Source organism: Eptesicus fuscus, chromosome 17, assembly GCF_027574615.1.
Source record: "Eptesicus fuscus isolate TK198812 chromosome 17, DD_ASM_mEF_20220401, whole genome shotgun sequence".
In the NCBI taxonomy this organism is placed as follows: domain Eukaryota; kingdom Metazoa; phylum Chordata; class Mammalia; order Chiroptera; family Vespertilionidae; genus Eptesicus; species Eptesicus fuscus.
Window position 1 is genome coordinate 25233575 of NC_072489.1, and position 25306 is coordinate 25258880.

The following is a 25306-nucleotide window of genomic DNA, read 5'->3' on the forward strand; positions in this document are numbered from 1 at the left end:
AGAGATTCGCAGTGGCAGGATTCAATACATATGCAACAGTCAGAGGAGAATGGTCTGTACTGGAAACCCAGAAACAGGGGAGTCCAAATGGGTACACGGGGAGACATGGTTTTACAGTGAGTTCTCACTTTCAGCGCTTTGCTTTACAATAAAAATGGAATTCTACCTTTGGCTCTATATTGTGTCACCCTTAGTGTATTTTCATCCAAGGCATCTCCCTTGATACTTATGTAGTTATTTGCCCCCCAAGGTCTCAAACTTGTACTCTGTTCCTTGATGTCATGTGATACAGCATCCCAAGAAAATAAAATTTCCCTAAAATATATATCTTAGTACATCAGTGTAAATGAACAGAATTAACATAGGTTGCTCGAGGGGTGTGGAAAAGGGTGGCCACGGGGAGAGAAACCCTCTTCACCAAACATGCTTTTGTATCTTCTGACTTGAACTCTGTGATACGTTGCCTACTTTAAAAACTAAATAACTTACAACATAAACTAATGAAACTGATCAAGTTGGTTATGGAATTTGCAGTCATTTCAAGCTACATTTTTATGACAGCTCCTCTAACCACCAAAACAAAATCAAAATCTACAACTGTACATGTCGCGCAAGCTGTTTATTTTTATTCACTTAGGTCAGGAAAATGGGGTATCAATCAAATCCTATGAAAAGGAACATATTCCAAAGTTAAAATGCAAGCCATGTACATTATTGAGTTAGGTGAATAAAAACAAACAGCTTTGTGATATACTGAACGGCACACTATGGTCTAGTTTTATTTATTTATTTTTCTTCCATTCTATTTCCGTATGTAAATTAAGATTTTTACAAAATAACAGATGCGTGATCTGGCAGATGATAAATTGTGGGAAACCCATCATTTGCGACATCCCAGCAAGCCCAGTGTTTCCTTGAACTAGGAAGACAGAACAAGTTCTAAGGCCCCCGTGAAAGTTTCTAAATTAGGTCACAGGAAAACTGTGAGTGGAATGTGGAGGGGGCAGGGCATGGCCACGGGGCCCGTGGCATTTCACACAATCAGAGCAGGAGGCTTCTTGTGAAAAATACCCCCAGAGCTGCCCGCCGAGTCCACTTCGGGGCTAAAGACAGTAATCCAGGGGGAAGAAATCTGCACTTGCAACCAGGGGCTTGAAATTGTAATCTTTATGGAGGAGGGCAGGGGTGGTTAAATATTAGAAGGTAAGTGGTACCTTTTCCACTTCAAATCAAGAGAACCCCTTCATTTCCATAAAGCCTTCTCAACAGGCCCAAGTGGGACCTCGAGACTATCCGAGTTCTGCATTGTTCAGTTTCACATCCATCATTCCTGAACCAATTGGTTCCAATGGTTCTCATTAGAAAGAACCACCTTTACCTCCACTAGCAGGTGTAGCTAAAAATAAGCCCTCCTTTATTGGTGGCTTGGTTTCGATGATAATTAACGGTTTCAAGCCCCTTTCAAAACACTCAAAATACATATTTTGGTAATTATGTTATATTTAATTACAATCTCCCTCCAGCCTTTTAAATAATACAATTTCAGGCTGGTCTATGAGAGAATCAGGAAGAATCAAGGAAGAAGAAACCTCTCTCAGATGAGGTGTGTGGGCCTTGGGAGCCCAGCAGGGCCAGAACACAGCCTGAATCTGTCCCTGCAATCCCTTCACAACAGACCATCACGCCTGTCACTCTTGGATCTCGTGTACACTGTATTTCATATTGGATAAAGAGTTTTCACATCCATAGTATCATTTAATCCTCCCATCAGCCTGTGAGGCGGATTATAAAAGGAAGGGAGACTCCGACCAGAGGTTGCATGGCTTGCCTAAGGGTGCACAGCAGCAGAATGGCAAAGCCAAGGTTGAGACTGATGTCTTGTGGTCCCAAGAGCAGACTTTTTCCTACGACATCAAAGCAGCCTCCATATCAGAATGACCTCCTGAAGAGCCCATGGTTGGAGTGGGGTGATAATACAGAACTACAGGGGCCCTTGGCTTCACAGATGACTGTGGGAAGTATTGCTTCTGCTACAAGTTCTCAACTTTGACCTAGTGGGCAAAGAGCCTAACTACGAGGTCAGTAAGGATCTAAGGGGGTGGGCTAGGTTAATAATGCTCTAAAATGCTACTCTTAAAGAACCCAGTAAAACTATGGTTCTACTGGCTGCTCCTGTCTCTAGGTAGAACAGAGGTTTTACTATTATGTTCACGCCATGGGTAAGTTCCAATTATATCTGAATCCATCCATGCACACATTCATTCATTCATTCAACATTTACTGAACATCTCCCATCTGTTGGGCACTGTGCTAGCAGCGGAGATGCAACAATGACAACCAGACCCAACATGACTGTATCCTTGGGGGGGGGGGAAGGGGAGGATGGATGTCAGCAATAAACAACTGACCAAACACCTACACAAAATAATACAGATTGTGGAAACTGTAATGAAGAAGAGACCACGGCTGAGAGGGATAATTTTGGAAACTGACCATGTCCCCCTCCCACACCCTATCATCTAGACGAGGGGATGCCCTGTTAAATACCTGCCTATCACAGAGTTGACAAAACTTCTTTAAGAATAAGTAATGAATTCTCAAAATGGAAACAAAATCTTCCTCCCTCTAGGATTGAAATGTGGCAGCAGGAAGCCAGCATCAAGCACCATTTGGTGCTAACAAGCCATGAGCAGCAGGCCAGGGGTCTGTGTTAGCCCCAAGCCAGCAGGCTGCCGTTTTTAAATAGTTTTGACTAGTGAGGACTCATCTGGAGGGAAGACAACAAGGGCCTGGCCTGCAAGGAAGAGGTCTCTCTGTTTCCCTAGGGTCCACTGGCCAGCCTGGATGAATCAGGCCATTTTGAGACATTTTCTTTCCACAGGAAAGTCATAAAATGTGCTCTTTCCAACTGCTAAATGCTTTTAAGTGCACAGTTCTCCTAGGTGCCCAATTTTATTTTTGTGTGTGTTCAGGTGCACTTCTAATACAAATGCTGACCACAGGCTCTAAAGCAAGCAATGTCTGCATCCTCCCATTATCCAAACTTTATATTGGGTCACACGGCCCTATTAGGAGAGAGGAAGAGACATGAGAACTCCTCTTGGCTCCGCTACTTACTGGGCATCGTGCTCCCACCTGTATAAACCCGCCTTCTGTTCTAATATGCCTGCGTCGGGCCTAATTACTCATTTGCTTAGGGTTTTTATTCTGTTGTCCAATGTGCTCTCTGGATGTGTGTTAGCTTTAAACCCTATCTGGGGCAGAACCACCGTCTGCTTCCTGGTATCAAGCCCCCAGCCCCATTTGGCGGTAAAGTGTGATCTAGCCGAGGGGTTAGTTTGATCCATTCTCCCTAAGCTTCAGGCCTCCTGGTCATATTCATGTTCAACTTCTCCCTCTATTTATTTTAGGTTTTTAAAGATACAAAGAACTCCTGGCTCTTGGTTTCCTCAAGAAAATGGCCGAATTCATCAGGCAGTTATTTCTCTTGGATTGTGCTTCCCCTGTCATCTCCTTCAAGGTCCTCCCTTCGATGATAGGGGCTGAGGACAGCAACCCATCTGCTAGTGCTTCCTGTCTTAGAGTGCTGTGTCAGGTACAGAGGCACGGAGGTGAAGGGCTGAGGGTGGGAAGGCATCATGAACAGAAAGAGAGGTTACAGCTTTCAAGGGGTCATCATTTAGCAGGAAGCACAGCCCCATACCATGAACCATGAAGCAAGATGAAAAGCTGAGCAGACCACACCCAAGTGAAATAAACCAATCTAGGTGTGTGTGTGTGTGCGACCCAATCGTACTTGAAGACACTTGACAGTTACTTCTTTCCCGAGTGTGGTCAGAACCAAGAAACTCTGAAAAGCACTCCGCACCTTTTATGTTCATGAAGTTTCACGGCTCATAAATACAGCGGTTTTCAACCTGCGCTTTAGAACCCAGGCGATGTGGTAAAGGCGGCCTGAAGCTAACTCTTCACCTTGCCCATCCCCTGTCAAGAAAACAGGTCCAGCCCTAGCTGGTTTGGCTCAGTGGATAGAGCGTTGGCCTGTGGACCAAAGGGTCCTGGGTTCGATTCTGGTCAAGGGCACATGCCTGGGTTGCCGACTCGATCCCCAATAGGGGGCCTGAAGGAGGCAGACAATTAATGATTCTTTCTCATCATTGATGTTCCTATCTCTCTCCTTCTCCCTTCCTCTCTGAAATCAATAAAAAATATATATTTTTAAAAAAAAGAAAAGAAAAGAAAACAGGTCCAGTGAGTGGGACCGGAATTGTCCCTTCCACAATTTCATTTGATGAAAATATCCTGTCACTTAAGAAAAACTGGACAACTGTTTTAACCCAAGACACAGACTTCAAGCCTTGATTTTGCTCCCTTTGAGGTTGCAGGGATGAAATAATCTTGGCATGGTTGTGGCCTGGTGAGGAAACAGCAATCAGAGATCTTTGAGGACTCTGGAGTTTCCATGGCTTAAGAACGTGCAGGAAATATGAAGTCAAAAGGAGAGTTTTCCGGCAAGCAGTGCTGCCCCGGCTGCTCTGAGAAACAGGTCTTTCTCAGGACACCTTGAGGCTAACTGAATTAAAGGAGGATGACTTTTTTTCCTGGTAGTACTCCAGGAACTGGAGCCTTTCAAAACTACATGACATCATCTTTGGCCTCGAAAATTTTGAATTAAGCAAGAGGTTTTGTCTGTCCAGAGAACTAGGGTTAGTAGATTGAGAGGATGTCATGAAATGACAGAATTTCTGTCATTTTTGTCATTTACTGTCATCTTTCTTCAAAGTCAGAATCTGATGCCAAAGCCTAATCCTTCCAGCAAGAAGATAAGCAACTTCTTCTTCCAGATGAGAAAGAATGGCCCTGTCTCACCCATGGGAAGACTGGAGCTGCTAGCTGACATTCTTCAAAGGCACCACGTGCCTGGTCTTCTGCCTCTAGGTTTACTTAAGACCCATCTCCCTGTTCTACTACCTTCTTTCCAAATATTGCCTCTGGCATGCCATCAAACGGGGAGCCAAATGGAAATCACTTTAGCAAACCACCTTCAACTCGATGCATCCTGCTAATATCCCAAGCTACCCTGTGAGCTTTAATTGCTTCACCAGAAACTGAAGTGCAGGCCTCTTAGCTCATCAGCAACTTTATCCAGTTCTGCATCTTCAACTCTCTAAAATGTGTAGAAGAAGTTGGATATAGGACTGCAAAGGAAGGGTCCTCATTGCCAACCAATCAAAATGCCAGGATACTGTTTTTTTGGAAATCAAATCCGTTCAATATATTTGTGATCTCTAAATCTAAGGATGCAGAGACACAATATACATTTCCAGCAAAGGTAGAGGACCCCAAGAGAACCGAATATAGCCACTACTCAAATGTTATAAAGGCTTAAAATAAAACTTTTGCTCCTCTTTCTTTTTTAAATTAAATTTGAGGGTACTGAAGAACTGGAATGAAATAATCCATAATCCACAATTCAAACCAGAAGATTTGAAATAGTTTATAACCACAAACAAAAACAAACCAATTAAGATGACCTCTTTTTATAACCAGAAGGAATTCCAAAGGGATGTCTTTATCCAATCACAAGTTCATTGCAGAAGAGATACATTTACAAATTTTAAACTTGACGTTTTTTATTACTGCTGAATATTTACACCATCCAGGCTTCTTGACCCATTTCCTAAATTGACACATTTTTCTCAAGAATCAGATAAAGTTTCAGCAGGTAATAGTTTATCTGCTAAGGATCATGTTAGATACGAAGAACTGACTGAAAGATGCTACCAACAAAGGCAGGTTATTTAATCTTTTTTTCCGAGAATCACCCAAATTATGTAGAAAGCAATCTGGATACATAAGGGACTGCAGAGAATGGAAGGCTCAAAGAACGATCATTTATGAATCTCCTTTAACTGCCAGTGGTTATGGAGGGTAACACAATTGTGCACAAAGTTCTCAGCCGTCAGAACTGGGAGAATGCCACGATGATCTATGCAAATGACTTCACCTCCTTGTCCCTCAGTTTTCTCATTTGTAAAACAGAGGCTGGGGCTGGAACATGGCGAGGATCTTTCACTACACAAAGGCCAATTTGTGAAAAATAAAAAATGTTAGGGTGCTACACTTTCCCTTATTCAAAATGAAAACAGCTTACTGAGTCCCAATTTAGATTACCATTTACTAAATGGAAAAATACTCATGGGAAAATGTTGGCTTCTTTTGAGTCAACAAAATGTTAATATGTTGGATGTTTATTTAGTAATGGCATGAAGATAGCTTTCTAATCTTTTGACATTTAAATGGGATCCCGTTTTGAAGCTATGACCCATGAGGTGAAGTGTTAACAATCACTGTTACACTTAGCTTTGAATGAACCTCACCTGGACAGCTTAAGAAAAGGGAATCTCAGGTGCTCAGGCTCAGGCCCTACAGCAAAGTTAATATTTCAGTGTGGAGGCCTAAACAATGGCTTATACTTTAAGGTTCCCCATCGAAAATTTGAACCCCAGTTGTGGAGTACCCTTTGGGAACCACTGATATAGACGATTCTAAGATCTCTTTTGAGCGCTAAATGACAAGTCTACACTTGTTCTGGTATCAGATCATCTCACAGATAAGTGTCCTTTGGTAACACTGTGATGACAACTGAAGTCCCCAGGCTTTGGATATTATTCATACAGCTTCTGGAATAGCTTCAAAACTGAATTCTCACTGAACGTGTCACAATTTTATTAGCCAAAATATACCAAGAGAAAAACTTAGTCTTCCCTTAGGAGATTCAAAAGCTTAAGTGTAGAATGGGAGTGGCAGGGCCAACAGGTAACATGAGGCATATAAAAAAAAGGGGGGGGGGGAAAGAAAAGAAGGAAGGAAGGGAGAGGGGGAGGGAAGAAAAAGTCCCATTAATTAGCTTCATCTAGTTTATGGCCTCAGATGAAGATTTCATAGAAAGGTAGCTATGGAGATTCCCCGCCTGAGGTGAGATGAAAAAATCTGGAGTGTTATGAAGAATGGGAGGGACCCAATGAACAACGAGGGAGTGGATGTGTGAATGGAAACGCAAGAAGGGGAAAGAGCCATCACAGAGGTCACCAGTCCTCTTGTGGCTTTGCTGAAGTGACGTGAAACTCAACCAGATAAAAGGCAGATGCTAATCTGGTCTTCCATATCCCTCCATCCCAGCTTCTCTCTACTCCACTCCACCTTCACAAACAGTGAAGGCAGAATAAGTGGCAAAGCATTACAGTCTCCAAGGTATCCCCTGCTGCCTGCTGAAGAACTCTGGGGCCTAGCATCCAAGATCTCTACTCACTGGGCTCCATCCTTCTCTCATGGTCATTCATCCTGGCCAGCTAGTCACTCATCTTTAAGTGACTTAAACTCTCTATGCCTAACCTTATTCAACCTCCATGTTTTATTTCCCCATTTGATTTTCTCTTCCTGGAAGGCCATGATCTGTCAGGTCTAAATTCCATCCATTCTCTAAAATTCTGCTCAACTGTCATCAGAGCAATAAGTCTTCCTTCCTTCATCTCTAAATGAGGAGGTGCAGGATCTTTTCTACCGTATCTCTTAATGCCACCTCTTGTGGATGGTAAGCAACTAGAACTACTGGCCTAGATATGTTTGCATCCCCCAGAATGTCCAACACAATGCCTTGTCCACAAAAGACACTCAATAAATGCAGGGTGGGGCAAAAGTAGTTTTACAGTATGTGAAACAGAGTTTATTCTTGTGTTATTATTTATGAATTACTGTATTATTTTCCATATGAACAACTCTAAACCTACTTTTGCCCCACCCTGTATGTGTTTAGGTGATTTTCTAATTGTGTGATCATTCATTCATTCATTCATTCATCCATCCAACAAAAGTATAAGTACTACTTGTTCAAAGAGTACTGCAAATGCCCTGCAACTTAGCAGAAGTTTCTTTTGTATATTTGACACCAATTTGCAGTTTCATGGGAAAAAAAAGTCCTTGTGAAGATACAGAAGATACAAAAGCAGGAAAAACTGATTCTGTGAAATTTGCTAGCACTCTCCTTATCAGTGAATAACAACAAGTTCCTGGATTTAAAAAGACATTTCATAATATTGTGCAATATCATGTAACTTATCTGTAGTCACAGTTCATAAAAATGTATACTCCTATTCTTAACACTAAAAGTTAGACTTAAAAGTCTAGGCTATGGGGTCGATTCCTAAATTTATGAGACTAACCCTGAATAAGATACCATCTTTTTCACATAGATGAAAGCTATAATTAGCTCAAGATTTTGCAAAACTATGAGTCACAGAGGCAAAGAGTCCATTCTTTGTTCCCTCAACAGATCCAACCAAGTGAAAAAATAACATTGTTTATTTTTACATAGGGCACTTGATCAAACAAGTATTTTAAGTCAATTCATGTCTATAAAATGCACATTTTACATGTAGCTCATATCAATATTATATTTCCTCACAAACATATATGTATAGCCCATACATTAACTAAAAATATTACATGCACACCTACTCAAATTAAAGAGTTTTTCGTCAGAGTTCACAGCAGATATCTCTACAGTAAATACCAGACTATCTGAATCATATAATGCTTGCCATCTTTTCCCATCCCAAGCCCCTGACATCAAACTATTCCATTAGTTTGTGGAACAATATGCTATATCTGGCCAGAAACACTAGTGATTATGTTTGGGCTAAAATGAATTTCATTTTCTTGATTTTGTGTCTCTTACTGTCATTTTACTATGATACAGAGATATCCCAGGTTACCTCGTAAGGAAAGAAACAACAATTTCTTATTCAATTGCAGAAGAAACTGCACAACTTAATCTGATCATTGTGTGGAGGAGAAAATATTTCCAATGACGACATCTTCCTATGTCAACTGATTTTATTACAGATGTCATCTCTGTGTGCTATATTAATGCAGCTCTTTCTTCTTCTTTCAAGATTTTAATCTTAGTTTGTTGCTCTAACATTTTATTGGTTCAAAATACAAGCTATAAAAATCCGTGGCCATCAAATTGTCCCGTGAGCTAAAAATAACCCGTTCCTGTCAGTTAGAATTAGCTGATAAAGAGTGTCAGAGCCTGTTCTGAATAAGTCTGATAACTTCCTGTTTATGCGGCACTGACCCTTGTCTAATAAAGCCTCTCTGCCCCAGAATGAGAGGAGATTTTGCTGCGTTTTATTCCTTAATGGCCAATACTGATTACTTTTGAAAGCCTTTAATACATTTCCCATATTAGACATGAGCAGATGTCAGGTATGTTGCCAAGGGAAATTTCTTTTATGCAATCTTGGCTTGTTGTACAATAATGGCCCTTTCTCAACATGGGAAAAAATTACAGACCCAACTAATTTCCCTGACAGGGGAGAGTTACATATGTTTTCCACTTGTAGTTTTTACGACAAGTTTACAATTTTGCCAAACCTGGAACTAATTGGGACTGTTTCCAAAAGCGGCCCAATAAGCCCCCCAAAGTGTAGAGCCATTGGGAAAGGCGGTCAGGGATGGTCTGCTTTTGTATTGTCTCTAGTTTGGTCAAAGCGGGGGGGAGGGGTTTAGATTGCAAAATTATTTCATTTAAGTTGCTTAAACACTTACTGTTTCATATCCTCCCAGTTTTTGAGCAGCTTGAAACATAGTCCAAAGGTTAACTGTTAGAGGGACAATAAGTATTTAGATAAGCATTGCATTAACATATTTCCAAGAAATGTCAATTAAAACATTTTTGTTTTGTTTTGTTTTTCAATGAGAAAGAGAAAAAAAAAAAAAAGAAAGAAAAGAAAAGAAATACTAAAGTACCCCAGAGATCTAAGTTCTTAGGAAACCATTTGCCAAAGGGCACTCAATAACAGGATATATTATTACCACTTAAAATATTTCTAAAGAACAGTCACAAATTCGGAAATGGTTCTACTTTTAGGATAAAGGACAACACAAGTTTGCGTCCTGTTGCCATCAGCAGACAGACAGGAGCTAAGTTACAGTGTCCTTGGGGGAACTGTGGGATTTTTCCAAATTGGGGCTGGACTGGTTCAACTCTTAGAAAGAAGCCACTGACTAAAGGGTAATAATATATGCTTCCTTCAGATAAGAACTCTTCATAATCAATAAAAAAACAGCTAAGTTAACATATGATTATCTTTTTAATAGGATGCCTGATGGCGGCACTACATACAAAGCTCATACTGTATTTCACTAACATGTGGTGCCTTGCAGTGAGCAGGAAAAATATTTCACCCTTGAGGCATAAGTGATACAACAGATCAAAGGGAAGGAAGATACTCCATCACAGAGGAAATGAGTCCACTCAGTCCCCTCACTCGCCTGTATGGTATTGCAAAAATACTGCTTTTAAACAGATTTCTCTTTCCAGGGTTTGCATATGTTTATGTTGTTAAACAACTATGTCAAATCGCTAGCAACTCTGTTCACTTGTACCAGATCCTGGGACTGCTATGGACTTGATTCTTTTGCAAGAGGGGGAAATTGACTTCAAGTAATTCCTTGGTAAGAGAAATAAAAAAATAAAATAAAATCAATTTTAAAAGGCTCTTTGACACGACACGTTTGAGAAGCCCCACTGAACCTTGCACTGTTTCAAAGCTATCAAGGGCCCTGCCTCGGCCTTGATTTAATCTGAACCAATGCATAATGCAACAAAGCTGTTCATAGTACATTAATTTTACTTCTATTTCCAGCAACCAGTTTTCAGACAAACATTGTAATCATTCGTAGTTATATAAGTTTATAATGGCTGCGAGGGTTCTCTTGCAATCAGTGCCAGTTGCTATTAGGTATGTAAATTGTTATGTAAAACATGCAGGTTTGACATTCTTCATCAAAATGACACATGGTTTTAATCTAGGAAGATACGTTGGGAGAAAATACTGTACCAAGCCAGAGGCTCACGCTTCGTGCGCCACAAAATCCAGACAGAGGCCAAATATATATTCATTTGTGAAATCAAGGCGGGGTCTGGGTTTTTTCTACTTTTTTATATGGAATTCTGCTCAGCTGTGAGTTCCCTGATCTGCATAAAAATATACTGAGGAAGGTTAAAGGGACATGTCAAAGTAATTCAAAATTGGGTCCTCGGTTCAAATTTGTTTATTTCTTGTTTCCTCTGAAGTCATCAGGTTTTTGTTATCTCTTAAGAAATCTGGGGCTTAGGAAATATGCTTTCTCTTTGTTGTTGTTTTGACCACCTTTAAATGTCCTCTTTTTAAAAGCCGTCTTTCACAGGCAACATCTGTGTCTGATAAAGCTACGTCATATTATTATCTCAGAAGAAAGGCGTTGCAAACACTCAAGATTGACAAAACAGAAAATGAGAAACTTTCAACATGTCTATTTCCAGTCATAATCAGTGGATTCAAGCCTATAAATATCTCACTGCAACTGCCCCAGAAGGGAACAATGTAGCGGAAAAAGGAAGGGAAAAAAATTCCTGGCTTGGATGATTTGTAGATTTAGTATAAACAGAGAACATCATCATCCCCAGATTAGGATTTCAACATAATCCTGAGTCAAAAATATTTTTTTCCAAGTCAAAGAATCTGAGCAGTTTTCATATTTCAAAAATGAAAACAAGTATACTTACTCTGTTTAAAACCTAAATAGGGTATTCGTTCTATTGGCGTCTTCCTTTCTTTCATGTATTTATAAAGTGCCACCAGGAAGGCCTGCTCGTCTGCCCTGCACTCTTCACCAATGGCAACCTTTGGTTTTTCTTCATTTGAGACTTTTTTACAGTTATTATGGTTATTCTTCGGCTTGGTCAAGGCAGATCTGGCCTCACATTTCACCTGGAAAAGGGGGGGAAATGCCACATCAAATCAAGCGCAGCCCTGGACCATTTACAAAGCCATAGCGAGTGACACATTTCACTGAGTGGGAAGGGTGAACCAATAAATTGCCCTTGCCCTCAAATAGCTTTTTAGAGGCATCACTGAATACGAATTGTCTTAGACCAGGGGATGGTGAGTTTCTGTCAAGCCAAGTAGTAAAATATTGTAGACTTTGGGCCATCACAGCCTCTGTTGTGACTGCTCAACTCTAGTGTGAAAGCAGTCATAGGCAGTATGTAAACAAAAGGGTGTGGCTGAGTCCCAATAAAACTTTATTTATAGAAAACAGGTGGCCAGTTTTTTCCAGCCTCTTTTAGACTCCATACAAGTATGTGGATGTGAAACCAGAAACAGTGTTGGCATCTGGCGGGGCCATTCTCCTGCCTCTTTATATACTTTTCCTAAGGAGCACCATCTGTTAATGTCATTGAACAATCCCTAACTTCTTCCCTAAGAGTCCTACACTTCACACTTGGTATCACAATGAAAGACAAGTCCATCTCTTCATAGGAAACTTATCTCGTTGTTACTCTTTCCAGCAACCTGGAAAGACGCATAGATGCCAGCAGACACTGGCATCAGGAACATCAGCCAGTTCTTTGCTGTCTGAGGCCAGGCCTACCCTCAGGAGGAAAGGAAAGAGCCCACTCTTTAACGAGGGCTTCTTGCTTTTCAGTCAGCTCTGAGACTATAGGAAATAGGAAATGCGAACTTGCCACAAAGACAAGAGTAGAGGTCAGCTAAAAACTCACGAAGGGTAAGTGAAAAGCTTCATAATTAACAAATAAATGGCGGTGAATGCTCCAGATGTTCTTCCTTCCATACTCTAGGCGAATACGGAACTTGGCCTACTGAGAGGCTAACCTAATGTTCCCTCCTCTCTGCCATGCTCTACAAGAGGCCTTTGATGGCTGTTAAATATAACGCTAAGTTGCTGAGCTATTTTAATTGTAAAAGGGGGAAGTACAAAGGGTCAAACTTTAAGTTCAAGTGCGCCCTTGGGGAATGTGTACATTCCAATATTCTTTACATCTCCCTATCTAACATCGAAGAGAAGAGGGCAAGGGCTGGGGGAATGATATGAATAAAAATGTCCCACTTACTCAACAACGTTTTCCATTTCAGATTTTTGACCTCTCTCTCTTTTTCCCTTCAGATTCTCCTTTCCAAGCACTAAGAACATAAAAGGCTATGCTTATTTATTAAAGGGAAATGTATCCTTTTAAAAGGTTTTCTTTATGGCTTAGTCTCTCAAGTGAACACGATAGTTTAATATCTTCAGACTGGTCCTGCTAAAAATAAAACTTCCTGCACAACTCATTCAACTGAGCTTCTAGATAAGATTTTAATTTTTAAGGGCCTGTGGAAATGGTATTAAAAAATTTTCCATGGAGAATTTTTACTTAACAGTATTTTCAAACTTCAGTACATTGTAACATTATATTTTAAGGGAAACATCCAGTGAACCTTTATGTGATCATCATTTTTTCACTGCCAAATTTTAGACTGTCGAGTCTAAAGTTTTGATGAAATCTACTATTTCAGGGCTTTCTGAAATCATAAAATTACTCCCATTTTAATCTGTATTGGTCCCAACCTTTTTTGAGTGGCTACTAGGAGCCAGACTCTTCTAAGCACTTTTTAGGTATTATCTCAATTTTTTAAAAAATATGTTTTTTTTTAAATGATTTCAGAGAGGGATGGAGAGGGAGAGAGAGATAGAAACATCAATGATGAGAGAGAATCATTGATCAGCTGCCTCCTGCATGCCCCCAACAGGGGATCAAACCTGCAACCCGGGGCATGTGCCCTTGACCAGAATCGAACCTGGGACCTTTCAGTCCACAGGCTGACACTCTATCCACTGAGCCAAACCAGCTAGGGCGGTATTCTCTCATTTCATGCCCACAACTCTAAGGAGGTGAATTATTATTCTCATATTAGAGGAAACTGAGGTACAGAGAGGATGAATGACAGGTACACAATCACAAGATCACGTCCAGGTTAGTAAGTGGCAAGTTCGGGATTGGAACCCAGGTAGTCTCAACTCTAGGGCTTGTGATTTTTAACACTATACTACTTCACTGACACTCCTATAAAAATATTAAATTGGCAATAAAAACATACTTCCAATGAAAAAGCACATCTGAATGACTAGGTTTTACAAAACCTACACTTAGAAAGGTGATTTATCAACTGAGCCACCTACAATGAGCCAGAGACAGTGCTTGGGCTTCATACAGTCTACCTAATGTACACAAGACTCATAAAAGGCCAGTATTTAGCCCCATCTTACAGCTGAGGAAACTGGAGCTCAGCGAGGTCATGTATTGTCATTTGGGCAGGCTTCTAGGGTTAGAGGTCTCGCTCGCTCTAAACCCCAGTCTTGTACAAATAAGAGTAGATATAAGGTTTGCATATGTAACAGTCTGAGCCTTCAACCTGTAGTGATATGGGCCACTTTTCTATATTATTAGGTCAGAAATGCCATTGTTAAGGGAAAAAGAGGTTTATCCCTCAGCGTCTAGATAGCTGCCTAACCTTCTGCCTCACCTGTGCAGAGAAACCCAGAAACGGAAGGAAAGCATGGAGGGGCGCACAAATCAGGCCCAATGCCGTTCAGACCCCCTGCTTCACAGAAAAGGCTCCAGGTGACGCAGACTGCCACCTCCTGAACTCCATCCCCCACCTCAGTTGGTGTCTTCCCAGCTGGTGTCTCCTTGGGAACCAGGTGCTTCCTAAGAAGCGAACAGTGGCTTCCTTTCTCAGACTACCTCCATACATTCCTTCAGTTAATATAAATGAGCCCTTATGGCATTACTCTGTTTCTGGATAGAAACAGGCCGAGTTCCTTTCCACATTTTCTCACATTTACCCAAAACATTCTCAGCATTTTAATCTACTGAAATATTCAAAGAGAGCCAGTCTTCGTGTTGACCTTGAGAAAGCCCACCCTTTTGGTGGTAACTGTTAATTACTAGATCTGTTTCTCCCGACCTGTACGTCTCACACTTGTTGAGTTCACTAAGAGCTTTGGGGTTTCCAAAGTGCTTGAGGAAGTGCTAAGTAAAGAATCCACATTTACTGTTTTCAATGAGCCGCCACCTATTTGATATTAACCACATAACTAATCCAGCTTTTAACTGGGACAGCGCGATGTGCTGAACCAGCAGGAAAGAAGCATGGAGTAATTTCAATTCAGCCACTAACGTGCTAGGAGACCCTCATTTTCTTCCTCAGGAAACCAGGAGGATAAACTGTGGAGGTAGTTCTGAGAACCAAGTGGGATGAAAAAAAAATATGGAAGATAATGAAAGCATCCTATTTGTAAAATGTTGAAAGTATGTTTGTGATGTAAATGAATGAAGACATTGCTTCCTTTTTGTGTCCCTTTTAGGCTATAAACCACCTGTTATACACTTCTGGCCTTTGGGAAGGGCTTATAGGAGGTGAAGTCATTTTGCCTTCTATCAGTGGAGGCCTTTCATTCGAGCCCTGGGCTGAGACTTCTGGGGCTCGGGCCCCAGATCTGCTGCTGTAAGATGATCCCAAGGGAAACAGCAGGACTTGAACTGGACACCTTCATGACATCTCCAGAGAAATGGACCCTTTTCCCACGTGGCTTTTGCTGTCTTTGGGAAGCCATGATCTTCTCAGAGTCTTGTAAAGCTAGTTTTCATGTTCGCATTGAGAGAGTGCAACCTTTGATGGAGACAGGTAGATGACTTGACTTGTTTTTCCAGCCATGCACCCAAGAAACCCAGTGTATTCTCACGCTGAGCGCACTGCCAGGTGGAGCTGCAGAAAGCTGTAGTTAGAAATGGTCTATTTGGGAAACTTTGGGGAGGAAAAAGTCACACAGCTCTTGGTCATAAAGCCAAACGAACCGTCACCTGAAATGATGCTCCCAGCTCGGGAAAGGATCAGATGGTCACAGGTTTGTCATCTCTACGGTAGCATTTCATGAGAAAAGACCACTTGATGACACAGATGCCTTTTTCATGGTAGTCCTGGCCCAGATGTGGCTTGTTCATTCTGTAGGGATTTTATATCAGTCTTGTTGGTGCCATCAGATATGCCCACCATACTTCACACCTACCAGTCTCTCTTCTACTAGTATATGAAGTGGTCTTGCCTGACCCACTGGAATAGCAGGACTATAATCCAAGACTCCAAGAAGAATTGGGCATTGAGACCAGTCCCCAGGAGCTGGCTGCAGTGGGATATCCATACATTCACCATCGAAACCAACGATGGAAGGATAATGCTCCGCCAGGTAAAAATTCTGAAAGGCTACACTGGTGGGGGGTGGGGTAGAAATGGCTTGAAGACCATCGCTCCTACGAAGGATAAGTCAGTGAACATCAAATACAGAGCAGGCTCCTGTTCTCTTTAGTTTGGTGGTTCTTAGTGTGAGTCCTGAGCTGCCTTCCAGGGAGAGAGATGTTGTAGGGTTGTGCTTTCAGGTCAGTTGTATGAGTTTTATAAAACTCCCAGAGGCATCCGTTGGTAGTGACTCCAAGTGACATGAGAGGGAGCTTCATCCTGCTGGGCTCAGGTATAGGAAATGCCGGGATAAACACATGATGTCATCTTAGAAGTATGGGGCAGGGAGCCAACACAAGACATCAGCAGTACAAGCTCTGCTGAATGTTACAATCCTAAAGCCTTCTCACTCCATTCTTTATTATATTGCAAACCACATCACAGGGAATACACTGTTCCTGCTGACATCCTCGAAGACCATGGAAACCAAAGCCCTAGTTAGGCAGCTCCAGGGGCGAGATGTCCAAATTATTAGAAAATGTCATACTTGGTATTCAGGTGGACTCCCTTGCAGATGGTTAAATGAACAGAACAAAAAATAACTTTAGGGAAAGAAGTTTGTTGTTGTTGTTTTAGCCAGAAACTATACATTTCTCCTGGTTGATCTCTTTGTAACCCTTTGCAATCCTGGAAGCATGAAGAAATGATAACAAAGCAGCCTCAGAAATGCCCCATGAAGATAAGATTTACAGAATGTGAATGTTGAGGATTTGTTTCGTTACACTGGGAGGAGGCATGGAGTACATGGCAGAAAAACAGTAGATTTTCAACATAGAACTGAATTCATGTTTTTCTACATCAGAATCTTCCAAAGTCACCAATAATCAAAATGTTCCCACTTTCATAAGCTTAGTTCTTGAGTCTGGAAATGTGGTATCCGTTGATATCCAGTCTTCAATTGAGATCCTAAAGGGACTATTGCTGCCTTTGGCACAGAAACAACACCTAAACGCAAACACCCCATAAACGGAACCATGGAAATCTGATCCAAACTCACTAAAGTAAAAAAGATAAGTCTAAAAATATGAAGTGGCACTTCACACTTCCTGGTGCTAAATACTTCAGGCACATACTTTCAAAATTCCAAAGAATGCTGAGGCCAAATGGGCCTGGGTCCTCAAAAAAGTAGCCTTAAATTTGGACCTTTATTCTGCATTAAGATATGCTGATCTTGTGACATAGAAACCCACACCTGAAACCTATATGATCATGTTGACCCATGTCACCCTAATAAATTTAATTAAAAAAGAGAGATCTTAAAAAACATAAAAATGTATGGATGAGTATATGTATACATGTAAACATTTTGCTATGTGTCTTTAATTTTACTCTAAGGTAAGTTAGAGGTGATTTTGAAGAAAAAAAAAAGATGGAACTAAAATGATTAATTCTAGCCATTTCTAATTTCATCCTCCATTAATCTCTGAAGCAGATTTAGCTGAACACATTCAGAAAAAGGATGGTTCAGCTGGTCTATTTTTGATACAAGCAGAGTAAACTATGTCATTGTGTCACCTACTATGAAATCTCAGCCTCAATGACGTGGGCGCTTAATCATCTGTCCTTCACCCAACAGGCCAAACTGGGAGGTGGGAAGTCTTTCTGTTGACTAATCAAAATGCTTACCTCCCTCCCCCACCCTCTACCTCCCAAGGCAGGAGAGGTGGTGAGAATAGACATAGCAGAGAGTTGTGAATACCAAAGTTAGGTCTGGAATTGCAAGCCGCCACTAAGACACACAGAGTAGAGAGATAAAGAGAACAAGGGACATAACACTATGCAGCAAAATGAACACCACGGCGCAAACAACTGTACCTTGGCAATGGCTTTGCCATCCGAATTGTTGTTGGGATCTTTAATAGCACTGAATGAATCTCTTCTCTGTGGGCATGATTTCTTTTTGCGTGGTCTGCCTTTAAGATTCGGCGCTGAAAACAAATGGAGAGCAATTGATATACATTTTCATTGGCATGGATTTCCTTATTCAAAACCCAGCATCGTACTCCAGTGGTCCCCATCACGTGCGCAGACAAATGTGTGCAACTGTGGAAGCCAGCCCTCATTTAATGCTTCTCTCCCTGAAGGGCTGCATCTTAGAAGACCATACGCATCTGACCTTCTTTCCCAAAGCTAATCTACTACACTTTCACATGTCTAATTAATATAAATAAAATGAAGCCCTTAGCTCTAAAGGATGATGAAAGGAAAATGCCTTTCCCCATTGTTAGAAAAGAAACAGGTTGGGCTGAAGACAGCCCTGAGCCAGGCTCCAAGATTAGTCTTTGTTTTGTTTTGACTCTTTTCAGAAACCGAAGTGATATGCCAGCCCATTACAGTATCACAGTAATATTATGTTTAAAAACATCTCTTCAAATATGGAGACATGAGCATTTTCTCAAATTATACAAATAAGTAGAGAGAAAGAGAGAGCTACAGAGAGAGGTATTCACAATAACAACCTGAAAAAAAAAATCATTATATGTATTTACTAATAATATTGTGACTGGCGTGTTTCAAATCTGAACAAATCTGGCAGATACATTTAACTCAGCATGCTCTTTTTTCCTTTTCAATATATATTTTTAATGACCATCTTGAGGGTTATTTAAAATAACTTCCAAAGATCACACTGGGGTTAGCCAGATTCCGTGGAGATTATTTATACTTTCTAAAAGCCACAGACAAGATGCAAATCAAAGTTGTATTTCAACCTTGATGTTGAGCTTGAATCTCTTTAAGATCCACACAGAAAGCAGAGGGATAAAGGCTGCTGTTTAACTGAGGACTAGGGCTGTCCGGCATCAGCTTTCACATTTAACTTCATCAGTCACCCAAGTCAAACAAAAGTAAAACAAACCAACTAGCCAGCTAGCCCTTGAAGAATTCCAAACGAATGAATTATACCCCAAGCAATCCCTTTCAGACCCTCCTAGGTAGGTACCTACACTCTTTATGATTGTGACAATGCCAAGTCCGGACAACTCGAACCCTCTTAATTGCCATGCAGTGAACCAGTGGTTTCAGGACATTTTATATTGTACTCATTTTACAAACACAGTTAATCCCACTAATTTGATTTTATGCTGTGGATAACAGTTGGCTATTCCTAAAACCCAGTAAACAGAGCTGCCTTTACAATTCAGGCAAAAGTTTTAAAAAGTGGCTTTGGAGCTCCGGCTCAGACCCCCCCCCCCCCAAATCCCCTCTCCCTTCTCTCATTTCCCCAAAACGTTTGTCTGAAAGTACAAACCGTCTCCCCCACCAGCACACACACACCCCCAAAGCCAGCCTGGAATTGCAGAAGGTAAACAAGCTCACAAACACAAATCAAGCAAAGAGAAAGTAGCGATTACCCATTCCAGTCCACAAACATCTGCCTGAGGATGTCTGGGCTCCCGAAAGCTACAGCATAAGCCTGACGGCTCCCGGGCCACGTCCCTGGAAGTCTGGACTTGACTTGGTGTGGATGTCAGCTTCCCTCCGAATGAGAGCTGCGAGGCTCCGCGCTGGGCTTACTACTCCCCTCCCCCGGCAGCTTCATTACTCATGTAAACACACAGCAGTGACTAGCACCGAGTGTGTGGGATGAGCTCTGAGGACTCTGCTGGAGTTGCCAGACTGGCAGAGAGGGCTAAGCTCCCTCCACCTCCCTGCACGGGATGGTGACTTCATCTGGCCTGTTTCGTGGCTCCTGACCTCCCGCTCCCCTGTGGGAGCAGGAGGCCACCTTCCAGGAGTGACAGGGTCCTCAGCCTGGAGCCAGGGTGTGGACTCTTGGTTTGAAGACTTGCAGCACAGAAGTGTTGCCACAACTGCCCCGAGGGCTAAGCTTTAATGATCGCTGGGGAAGGACTGTACTTTCATGTCCCCGTATCAAAATAATAGCAGAGCAGAGAGCTGACAAACTTGGGGTAAGATCTGAGGCATTTCATTGAAAGAAAACAAAACAAAGTCGCCTCTGTTCTAACACTTGTTAACTGTGATCTTTCCTTCCTAACATTTTGGCAAAGAAGCATCTGAACCTAAAAGGCATTCATTTCCAGAAAAGCTTTCAAATCCCAAAGGCCTTTTGAGATAGAACTTGCATTGAACAGGCTGTTTTAAATAAAGACAAAGGTTCCGGGAACTGACAATAAGTCATCCCCAAATCGGGTCTGTTTTCTCCATTCTTTGAGCTGTTTTCAGAACCGGAGAGGCACATGTCCTGCCCCAGCAGATTCTGAGAATTACAAATTTAGAACTCACCGGCACCTAATATTCGGGTCACACAAACTCCAACTCTACGTGGGATTTGGTCAATAGAAAAAAGCCTCTTGTTCCTCGGGCGGCAAGTACACTGATATTTCAGGTATGTTGGCTAAATCCCACCAATCACTCAAGTCTCAAACTCAAATTCCTCTTTGAGTCTGCCCTCTGGACTCGTTTTCTGACCTTCTCCTATGCTGGGTATCACTTTCCACGTTATTCTTTGTACTTTAGCTGTGTTTTATGGCTTCTTATTATAAGACATGGAGAGTCCTTAAGGACCGGACCAGGTGAGGCTCATCTCTCATCTGCCCCAGCACACATCCAGGAGGCGGAATAAAATAATATGAATTTGTTGAATGAATGAGGGACTAATGGAAATAGAGATGCCCATATATCTCCTTTGTGTCTCCATGAGCTGGGCCTGCTCACCTGACCACGTGTCTACCCGTCACCCTGGGCACCTGTAAAACTGTGTTCACCTTCAGTACTGACCCGTGAGCTCTGGGGACATAAACCAGCCATTTCAGTTTGCTGTGGGAATTGAGACAGAAATCCTGCAGCCTTTAGTTCCCGATTACTGTTAAGCCAAAATGTCTGGCATCCTGCTGGGGCCAGAATCTTGTCCCACATTTGCCCCGAGGAGCAGATGTTTAAAATCCAAGCTCCCATAGTGCAGTTCGAGACCTTTTGGATCCACAGAACCCAAGTGATGCTTTGAGACCGCAAGGCTGGCTTTTGGGGAGACCCAAATGTTTAGTCCCTGAGCTACATTTATTTGCCTCCAGGGTCAAGAAAAATCATTTGCTGGATAGATGAATGAAAATAAGTGCTTTATGGTTTAATAGTGGTCACGGGTCAGGTGGAGAAAACAGCCCCACCTGGTCCCAGCTGCCCTGGACCAACGTAAGCCCCATCAGCAGCTAAGGGCTATATATCTGCCGAGAGAACCTAAATCCTAGACTCCAGAATAACACCGGCTCCAGTACTTCAGATGAGACCAGAAAAGCCATTCTGGAAGCCAGCAGTACACTGACCAATAGCATAACTGGCTGGAACAATGAATGCACAGTTACTTTTCCATGTGTATCTAATCCACTAGCCATCCCTGGCCTGGCTCACTCACACAGTTCAGGCAATGCTCTTTGCATGAATGTTTTTAATATCATACATTAATAATAATAAGAGCTGATCCTTACTGACCGTGCACTTTCTCTGTACCAGCCAGACTTTTGCATACAACAACTCATTTACAACTCACAGCAAACCCACAGAAAGTGCGGTTGTGAGTCCCATTTTACAGGCCAGGAAACTGAGCTAGCGTCGAAATTACTTGTTTTAGGTTATCCAGTGGGTTACTGGTAACGGGAGGAATCCAGCCCAGGCACCTGGACTTTATCCAGAGCCTCTGCTTTAAGTTATTCTCTCTAGTAGACGGACACACACACTCACTCTGTCTCACAGTGAGGTATTTATATTAATAACTTGGGCTGGTCGTCACCAGGGAGTGAAAACACTCCCTAATGCCACAGATCGGGCCGTCTCAAGCAACAAACAGCACCCTACAGACTTGACAACCAGCAGGGACCCCACCGGTGGGTCCTGACTCAGCAGTAGGTGACAAGACTTTCAATAAAACCGGGAGAGCCATGCCCATTACCCTTGCAGTGGACTGCTGACTCTTCTGCCCAATCCCTGAAAGATCTGTGGGTTTTTTTTTAAAAAAAACCTTTCCTCTATGACTGCCCATCTGTTCCTCTTCCTCAGTGCCATGAAATTAACAAGTATTCACCTTGGGGAAGTCACTGCTATTTCTATATGTGTTAATCCCAGGAGAATCAGCGACCACCCGGGGACTCCAAGCTACTTTGACATCTAACCCTTGTGTTACGTTTTGTTATTTCCCTTTTGTAACTCCTTCACATATTAAAGACTTACAGTCTCTTTTTAAAGACAATATGGCAACACACGTTTTGGGGTGTGTTTTTTTTTTCCTAGAGTCTAGAACTGAGTCCCGGGCATTCACTTCCATATTTGCTTTACAATGGGTTCTGACAAATTCTGTGTCAGCACAGGTGTGGGAAACTTTCATCTCAACCCCAGCTCTTGCAATAATAATAATAAAACAAAAGGAAATGTAACCAGTTACTGGCAAAGTAAATTGCTTTTGGCTTCAGTGTTTCTGGGTGTTTTTTTTTTAACTGTGTTCTTCCTGTCATGACCGTCTATTTTTTTTAATAACATTTATGCTCTTGGAAATACCACCAAGATAAACTACTATAAAAGCTGGATTGACTCATCAGTTAACAACTCTCTCTCCTCATTTTGCAGAGAGGATTTTGTGGCCAACACAGCTACATATTCTCTCGAGAAATTCTTTGTGAGCTTCCACTCAAGAGAAAGGACTTGCTTGTTGGTGGGGACTGGAATTAGGAGAATGGAAAACCAGGCATCATTTTCCTAAGAGTTTGACCCCCAGGGTCAATGTCTAGAGGAAGTGGGCAGAGCGTTAACTCATTTGATTTGCCGTGTGTGTGTGTGTGTGTGTGTGTGTGTGTGTGTGTGTGTGTTTTACACTAAGCACAAGCCAGAAAACTAAACTCCACGGATTGAAGTATTAGGGACTGACAAACATTGTTCTATGTATAGTATGCATTACTGATAATGCTTTGCATTTCTGTAATGCCTTTCCTCTGAGGATATCAATTCTCTGAAACATTTTCTTTTTACGTAGACAATAATCTTAAAATACTCTGGCAAGTTTCAGCATGGAGCATTGCTCTTTCTGGAAACACACACACACACACACACACACACACACACACACTACGCTAATTTAGTTATCATTTACTGTGTTCTATTTTCATTGTTTCCCTTTTGACTGTTTAGAAACTTCCTCTTTCACTGCAACAAAAATAGGGTGAGTGTTTTTAAAGTTATTAACGTATGAATAAAAGATTAGAAACCAAGAATGACAGAAAGCTTGATCAAAGCCACTCCTGAAATTTATGGGTGTAATAAAAGAAAGGCATTTCACAGATAATCTCTTACAGAATTTCGGTTTTCAAATACTTGGGGGGAGAAAAGAAAAGAAAAACAGAAGCTCTCAGCCCTCATTTTGGCTTTAACTTAAAGACAACATTTCTACTTTAAGACTTCATAAATGAGTTCCTGAAATTTTTATTTTAAATCCACAGTTTATTCAATATACTCAGTAGGCCACACCTCCCAGAGCTGTAGCTGCTGGGACTCATCAGCTGTTCATTGTTTGAGTCTTTCCATGAAGTGACAAAGCATTAATTACATAAAGACTGAAGAACATCAAGTTTACTTTTATTCTGTTTTTCTATAAACAGCCTTTATACCCAAGAGAAATGTTTGAGAACCAACTGTATTATCTGGGATATGAACACACAGAGCCATTATCAAGCACAGCACATCTTGGAGAACACTCTAACCTAAATAATGAATTTAAAGCAATAGGCACATTTAAAATAAAACACATCATGTTACAGCATTTTCTGTAATTGTTCTGACAGCTCCATTTTAAGGGTAATTTTTTTCTCAAATAAAAGCACTAAAAAGATGCGTCTAGAGTTATGAACCGAAACTAGAGCCAAACTCAAATGCCCTTCCTGTCAAATGCCACCAAGACCACACAGCCATGAACAGTGATCACATCTGGCCACTCTGGATGTCATGGCTGCTTTGCGTGTCCAAGTTTACTTTCACCCAAGCCCTGCCCCGGCATTGCTTGTACCACAGTTCCTACTAACTACCACCACGTGTTTCCAGTGGACTCCGCTCTCACGGAATCCAGGTCCCCTACTACCTCCTGTGGAAGTGTGAGCAGTTGTGTTGGTAGAAAGAGGTTGGAAAAAAACACAGGAAACAGGCTGTGTATGAGGCCCAGTCACTTTGGCTATTTGTCAAATACGCTGAGATGCCCAAAAGTCACTAATGAGAGTGGAATGTGTGACTACATTTGTCATACCTGGATTGCCTGGGCAGCTTAAGTCCAAAACAGCAGTGGACTTCATTGACTGCTCAACAAACCATGTAAGTAAACACTCTTGTAATCCTTTCCAAAACATGCTCAGTCTTACTCACCCCTGTTTCCTACAGGAGAATGCTGAGCCATTGTTAATGCTCCTGATCAAAATTTTAGTAATTTTATAGGCATGTGATTTGCATAGCTATTTCCTGATCCGCCTTCCTTCTGCCCTGGAGGTCTTCATTTCTCAGAAACACTTAAAAATACAGATATGACTTCTCCCCTTCCCCCACCCTAAAGTGGAATGAGACTTGTTAGCTCATCTGCACTGCTAATTGGTTGGAAAGCATGTGACTCCGTGCATTCTTGCCATTAAAACACAAACAAACCTCTTATTTAGTTAGGTTTTACCAGCTGTGATGGGTGGATTTCTCTCTTTATTTCATCTTTGTGTCTTGAGGAGAGAGAAATTTAAATGACCAAATGTTATTGTATATTATTCTGAAATATGTGGTGAATTCCAAAGGAATGCAGAAATGTCCTAGAAATAGGCTTGCCCACAAGGGCACTGGCAAAGAAAAGAGGGATTATGGACACTTTTCACTACCGCTTGCGGAATAAGGGGGAAATCTGGGAGCTAAATCTAGGCGGAGAGGAGAGAGCCTGGGTTTTCAGAAGACTGACTCTGAAAGCATTCTGGAACTGAAATCCATGCCAGATCAGTCCAACTCCCACCTTCCCTTTGGTCTATTGTGGCTAGCCCTAAAATCCCCCTGGGAGCCATCCTCAGTGGAAGGTCCCCTTCTGGACCTGTAAGAGGATGGAGGAGGTGGTTCAGGCTGTTTTGCTAAGAATTTTTTGTCTTTGCGGTAATGAGGTC

The 25306-nt window shown here is 41.7% G+C and overlaps 1 protein-coding gene across 3 annotated transcripts in view; it reads right to left on the bottom strand.

The window, feature by feature from the left end:
* The window catches only part of ARID5B (AT-rich interaction domain 5B), a 181434-nt gene that overhangs the window by 26655 nt on the left and 129473 nt on the right, over nucleotides 1-25306 (bottom strand). For 2 of the 3 annotated variants that reach the window (XM_008145469.3, XM_054729047.1), the window contains 3 exons: nucleotides 18003-18115; nucleotides 11615-11819; nucleotides 9613-9665 (listed from right to left, as the gene is read on the bottom strand). In XM_008145469.3, the coding sequence (XP_008143691.2) occupies nucleotides 9613-9665; nucleotides 11615-11819; nucleotides 18003-18115 (371 nt within the window). Of the gene's footprint in view, nucleotides 1-9612; nucleotides 9666-11614; nucleotides 11820-18002; nucleotides 18116-19540; nucleotides 19809-25306 lie in introns of those variants that run through there. The other variant, XM_008145470.3, reaches the window with a different exon arrangement.